The sequence below is a fragment of the Archocentrus centrarchus genome, chromosome 16 (genome assembly GCF_007364275.1).
Source record: "Archocentrus centrarchus isolate MPI-CPG fArcCen1 chromosome 16, fArcCen1, whole genome shotgun sequence".
NCBI classification, from domain to species: Eukaryota; Metazoa; Chordata; class Actinopteri; order Cichliformes; family Cichlidae; genus Archocentrus; species Archocentrus centrarchus.
The window spans coordinates 16,225,669-16,231,668 of NC_044361.1; the positions used below are offsets into that span (position 1 = coordinate 16,225,669).

The 6,000-nt window shown below is 41.7% G+C and overlaps 1 protein-coding gene across 1 annotated transcript in view; it reads right to left on the minus strand.

Annotated features, from left to right (window-relative positions):
• Nucleotides 1–2,966, minus strand: part of triob (trio Rho guanine nucleotide exchange factor b) — a 106,526-nt gene extending 103,560 nt beyond the window's left edge. Inside the window, exon 1 of the mRNA XM_030750910.1 lies at nt 2,897–2,966. Coding sequence (XP_030606770.1) covers nt 2,897–2,966 — 70 coding nt within the window. The remainder of the gene's footprint in view (nt 1–2,896) is intronic.
• Between the last annotated feature and the right edge of the window lie 3,034 nt (nt 2,967–6,000).

Below are 6,000 nucleotides of genomic sequence, written 5' to 3' on the forward strand. Positions count from 1 at the left end.
CTTTTAGAGTGGAGTGTACATGTTCAAAATAGAGATTTCATTCATTCATTCATTCAGCTTTCACACTCATTTTTATCCAGTTCCTGACTGTTCCACATCTATAACCTTTAGCTATGAGCAACTTGCCTTGATCACAAGTGACCTAATATTTTGAAAGCTCACAGTTTCATCTTCCAGTAATCAGAAGTAGGCTCTGGCACCGCAATGCCTTTATTTCAAATGTTTGATCCACCCGAATATTCAAACAGAAAACAAAGGGGTACTGTTATCATCTGTGTTCAAAACAGAATCAAGAGACATATTCTTGGTCTAATAGTCAACTGATTATGCTATTTATGTAAAAGCAAAGGAACAACTAAATATAACTATGAGGAGGGTTATTGTGCTCCCATGCCTTAAGAGGTTTTTCTCTGCAATTGGGTGAAAAACTTGACTGACACTTGGACAGATGAGCAGTTGAATATGTCTCGTCTTTGACCAGTTGCAACATTTTCGCGTTTGCACTTTAAGTCATGGCACAAGCAACCCTATGAGAGTGACTCAGCGGCTAAGCTGTGATCCACAGCAACAGTGTGGGACTCAGAGATGGAGCACCATCTGCTAACTGAAAATAATCAAGCGGAGATGAACACCGAGTATTTTCGAGGACCGGTGAGAATATTATCCATTCAGGTGAGGCAAATTAAACACCAGTGCCGGATGTGGCTGTAAATGTTTAGATGAAAATCAAATCACTCTCAATCCAAACAGTCCACCAGCTTTTTAGATAATGTACAAGCTCAGAGTTATCCAGATAAAGAAGATGTTATTCTCTCTCTAAGACAGCCAGTGACCAAGCTGTTCAGGTAGCCCATCGGTCACTTTAGTGTTGGTTCAGTAGAGGAATCTGCTACATTTTTGCCTTCGCTGACTAACTAGGGCACCATAGTGCACCCAAAGACACACACTCACACACACAAACGCCTAAAATAAGTATTCAGAATCAAGAGGCTGAGCAGCTGTGCGGCAAGACGTCAACAATTCATGCTATGCATGCAGGAGCAAATTAAATAACTATGTCATGTTTGCATCTGACTGAGAGTAAAGAGCTACAGAAATGGAAGATAAAATAAAAGACCAGTGAAATGGACAACTCAATGTCAGCTTTAAGGAGAGATGCATAGATATGAATAAAACCTGCTAAATGCAAAAAAAAAAAAAAAAAAACCTGAATGGGGTTATTAATATGTTTGAAGCATAGCATCTTGTGCTCTCGGGTATATTTTTCAAATTCTCAAAAAAAAAAACAAAAACAAAGAAAAAACATAACTTTGACCTTCGAACTGTTTGACGGTATTCACAATGCATTTTGTCCTGTTCTCCCAGAACCTTCGTTTTCCATACTTTTTCTTCATCATAGGCTCTCATAAAAGTTTCTTGAGGGCATAACCTATTTCTGTCTCCATCATGAATACTGTATGAACTGCATTTGCTGCTATATAAACAACCAAGCAGCCCAACTTCACTCTGAGCCAACTTTCCAGCCTGATACAACACAGCTATAGGAAAATACATTGGCAGGCATCCAACCAACCGTAACAACGGATTTGAATACAATCCATTTTGACAACATTCCTTACTGTCTGACTGGCAGAGGCAATATCCAGGAGAAAGTATGCGGTTTATATAGGTTGGTTGAAAAGTGCATTTTGTGTGTTTTTATGTGTGCACTGTAAGCACAAGTCTGCTGCATTTCTGGATTAATTTTCACTTATTGCCGAACAAATGGCACAAGTGTGTGTGTGTGTGCGTGTGTGTTCCTGCATGTGCGTAATCAGTGGATGCAGTGAACAGCAGACCCCAAGGCACCAGGTGTCAGAGAGAGAAACAGCTGAGAGAGAGAGAGACAGCTGCTTCTGCTGGTGCTGTCAGAGGTGGTCCCAATACTGGACTGCCGACCTAATGATTGTCAGATTCAGTTAAAGAGGTACTTTAATAAGTCTGTACAAGATAAACTAAATAAACAATGTGTTCATGGGAACATCTTATACATTTTAAAGACATAGATTAAAACAAAACAGTCTTTTCTATAGAATGGGATGCATCAGTAATTATTATCACAGGAGTAGGGATGCTCAGGTTGTCAAAAATGACATGAAAAACTATAAGTAAGATTTTCAAAAATGTCACAAAGACCTAAATGTTAAAACACCAGTAATACAGGGAGTCTCGAAGCCTCCTGGGACCTATAAATGGTGTTTACATTATTTCCATGGTGAGTGATAACGCTGGTAGGCCAGTCCTCGTGTGTTATGATGATGCCATCATTTCAGGCAGGCCCTATGCGTAGAGTGCAACCTATTGCCCATACATGCATCCATGGCCTAGCCTATCTGTGCATGAGATCTGAGAGAGGTTGGTGAAGATCCCATTAATGATACCATAAGACTCTTCAATTTTCTCTCAATCTGAAGACAAAAAATAAATTGAAAAAAAAAATATATACGTATATATCGACCCGCATCTGGTGGCGTTCGTGATGGATACTGTGTGTAGCATCAAAACACTCCTGCAGCCCGAGGAGACCACGGTCTAGCTCTAACCATCCACACCTTGTTGTAGCCTAGGATACTTGGTCCAACCCAAAATGGGGTCACTGCCTAATAATCAAATCCCATATTTCAGGAGGCATGATTCGTGGGTGTCATAAAAAGCAGCGACATGACAACTCAGTGGCTGAATAAAATGTGGTAAATAACTACAAACTGTGAGCATCTTTCCGGCACGTCCGACACACAGTATGCATCTCGCTCATCACTGATTTTTGTCATATTTGGCAACAATGTGGCAGACCACCAGTGAACACGCCGACAGCTCAGGGTCTCCTAGAGGGAGACTCGCCCCTTCTCTGACTTACCGGATTTGAAAAACGCCGCTATGTCTGCCGCGTCCTTCCCAGCCTCATCTAGTCCCTCTCCTGCGCTCATGGCTGCGGTCGCTTGTGCGGAAATAGCGATAGATATCCTCAAAGTGTTAAATTGTTGCAAGAACTATTTTTTAACAAAAGCAGGTCCTGATGCCGATCATTGAAGCAGATCCGTTCATATAGTCTGTGCTCTCTTCATTAAGCGAGAAACCTTCTCCTCCATTTTGGCCGAGAAGGGAAAATCCTGGCGACCGATCGGCGGCGCTCCCGAGTTGGGGACGTGAGGCCGGCAGCCGAGGAGGAGGAGGAGGAGGAGGAGGAGGAAGGGGTGATAATGAGAGAAGGCGGAGGTAAAAGAGGAGGGGAGTAGGAGCACTGAGGAAGGAGGGCTATTCCGATTCGAGGGGGTGGGATATCCTGGGATTCCGTTTCGGGGGGTTTTGGTGCAGTGTGCGCCACCCAAATTTAGTGTGCGCCACAGCACACCAGCAGTCCCAGGCGTCACTTTACTGCGGTGCTGATGCGGGCTGCGTGGGTGTCACACCTCAGGAATTTATGCCTTAATTGCTCAAGCACAGATATTATAGGAGATATCATATGGACAAGCACAGATATCCCTGTGGCGTGGAGTTGTGGAGTGGAGTTGTAGTTCACATAGCTGACTTTCTCAGATAGCTCGGGCCTTTCTAAAGAAATTATTGCAAAAACGCGATTTAATAGCTCAACGAGGGCCACTGAGGTCTGGTGTTGCATTATTTAGTTCCCGGTTTGCATGTAGCTGCAAACTGCTCATAAGGGTGCCAGTGATGCCAATTCAACCATGCATTTGGCCGATAACAGCGTGAAAACGACCACGACAGAGAATGACATCATCATCCTCTCTTCATCTCCTCTGTGATGAAGAGGATGCTACAGCATGAGGTCATTTGCCCCACAAATCTAACCCAGTTCAACAGGACAGCTGCAGCTCAGTCCTTTAGGAACAGGATGCTGCTGCCATCTAGGGGTCGTCTTCACAAAGTGCCTCGGGGAGGTCACCAACTCTGCGCAGACGAGATGTTTGCTGATAGAAAATGACTGTGCACCTTTATTTACTCCAGCAGCTAAGGCTATTTGTAAAATCTACATATTCACTAACCCAGTGACTCTCACTTAGGAATACAAGAACCCATACAAGAACTCCAGCGAATCATCAACACGGCTCAAAAGATCATAGGCTGTCCCCTGCCCTCCCTCCAGGAACTGTTCAATGCCCGCTGCCAGAGGAGGGCACAGAACATCCTCCAGGACCCCTCACACCCTGGACACTCCTTGTTTCAGCTACTGCCATCAGGCAGACGTTTCAGGACAATGAAGGCCAGAACAAACAGACTGAGGAACAGCTTTTATGCCAGGGCTATCATTGAACTGAACTCTGTGTGGTTTGGACAGTGATGTGGGGTGGTAGTGCTGACTGTGTGCGTGCGTTGGTGTGTGTATTGGGGCTAGATTCATCTTAATTTACTATTGTGCACTGTATTTTAGTAATCATTTTTATCACTCATATTTTTATTATTTTATTATTTATTGTCTGAGGCACCTAGAAAGGAATGCATTTTAAATTTCGTTGTGCAACTTCTGTGTACAATGACAATAAAGATTCTGATTCTGATTCTGATTCTGATTAAGGGGGTACTTTTACAGTAGTAGAAATAGTACAATGATTAGCTCATTAATTCTGAAATATAAATAAGAAAGAAAGTAAGTGAGCCTGAAGTGAGCCTGAAAAGTTATGGGAGGAAAAGTTACAGTAATAGTAATGAAAATGCATTAAAAACAGGCAGCTAAAGGCATGCACACGTGATTAGACTGGTCAAAAAGTTAAAAGCCTGCTGAAAGTAGCTATGGCTATAATTACAGTAGTTGTTAAATTGTTAGGTAATGGCTATCGAAAAAAACAGCCAGCCAAACAATTAAAACTAAGGAGAAGCTAAAATGAGTGAAGCAATGATTTAACTAGTAGTTATGTGTCACAAACTGGCTCAAATTAGATGATAAGGACAGAGTCCACACAACAAGCGGTTCATCTGGGCCAGCTTTTAAAGCCCGACCCTTGCATGTCAGCCAGATATCAGTAATAGTTAGCCAGAGAGTCCTTGAAAACAGTGGGATGGAAGGTCAAATGTGAAAACAATTGAAATAGTTAACCATAATTGATAAATGTTTAACTAAGAGTAAATAGTGAGTGTAACAAATTAAGAAATGGTTCAGTTAGCTCAAAGTTCAGAGACTAAACAGTTAAATGCAGTACTGTGCAAAAGTCTTGAGCCACCCCTCATTTCCTTATATTTTGCTAGGAAGATGGAAAATAGGAGTTTGCGTCATGTGCAAACATACATGGAAATACTATATATAAGGCAAAAACTCTGTATAGTTCTAATGAACTTGAAAGCCAATATTTGGTATGACCTCCTTTATTCTTCTACACAGCCTGAACTCTCTGAGGCAGCTTTCTTGCAATTTTTTTAAGCAGTCTTCAGGAATAGTTCTCCAGGCTTCTTTTATTTTTTTAAACTTTTTATTTATAACATTTTAAACAATATACATCAACAATAACATTATGCGGTCCAGGGACGATTTTTTAAAAAAAAAGTAAAGGTAATAATACTATTACTCAGGTACACATAGGTTTTAAAGTGTTAACGGCTTTACATCCATTCTATGTTGGTGCACTGTCACTGTGTATAGGGCCCTGCCATTTCTTCCAACGTCTCTTACCCAATTCCCCCTGTACTCATGCATTCCATCAGCTTAATGTTTTCCACTATGGATATAAAGAGGCTCATGGTGGAAGGATCTTTGCAAAGCCAGCATTTTGTTATGGCCTTTTTAGCAGATACTAGAAGGATCTTTAGAAGATAAGCATTGTCTGTAGTAAGATCATCTGAAAGATATCCCAAGACCATTAGTTTGAATGAGTAGTTGATGTTAAAGCCCAATGTTTTTGAGATTATTTTTTTACTTCTATCCAGAAGGGTTTTATAGATGGGCAAGTCCAGAATATGTGTCCATGGTCTGCCTTGACTTCCCCACAGTTTCTCCAACAGGATGCAGAC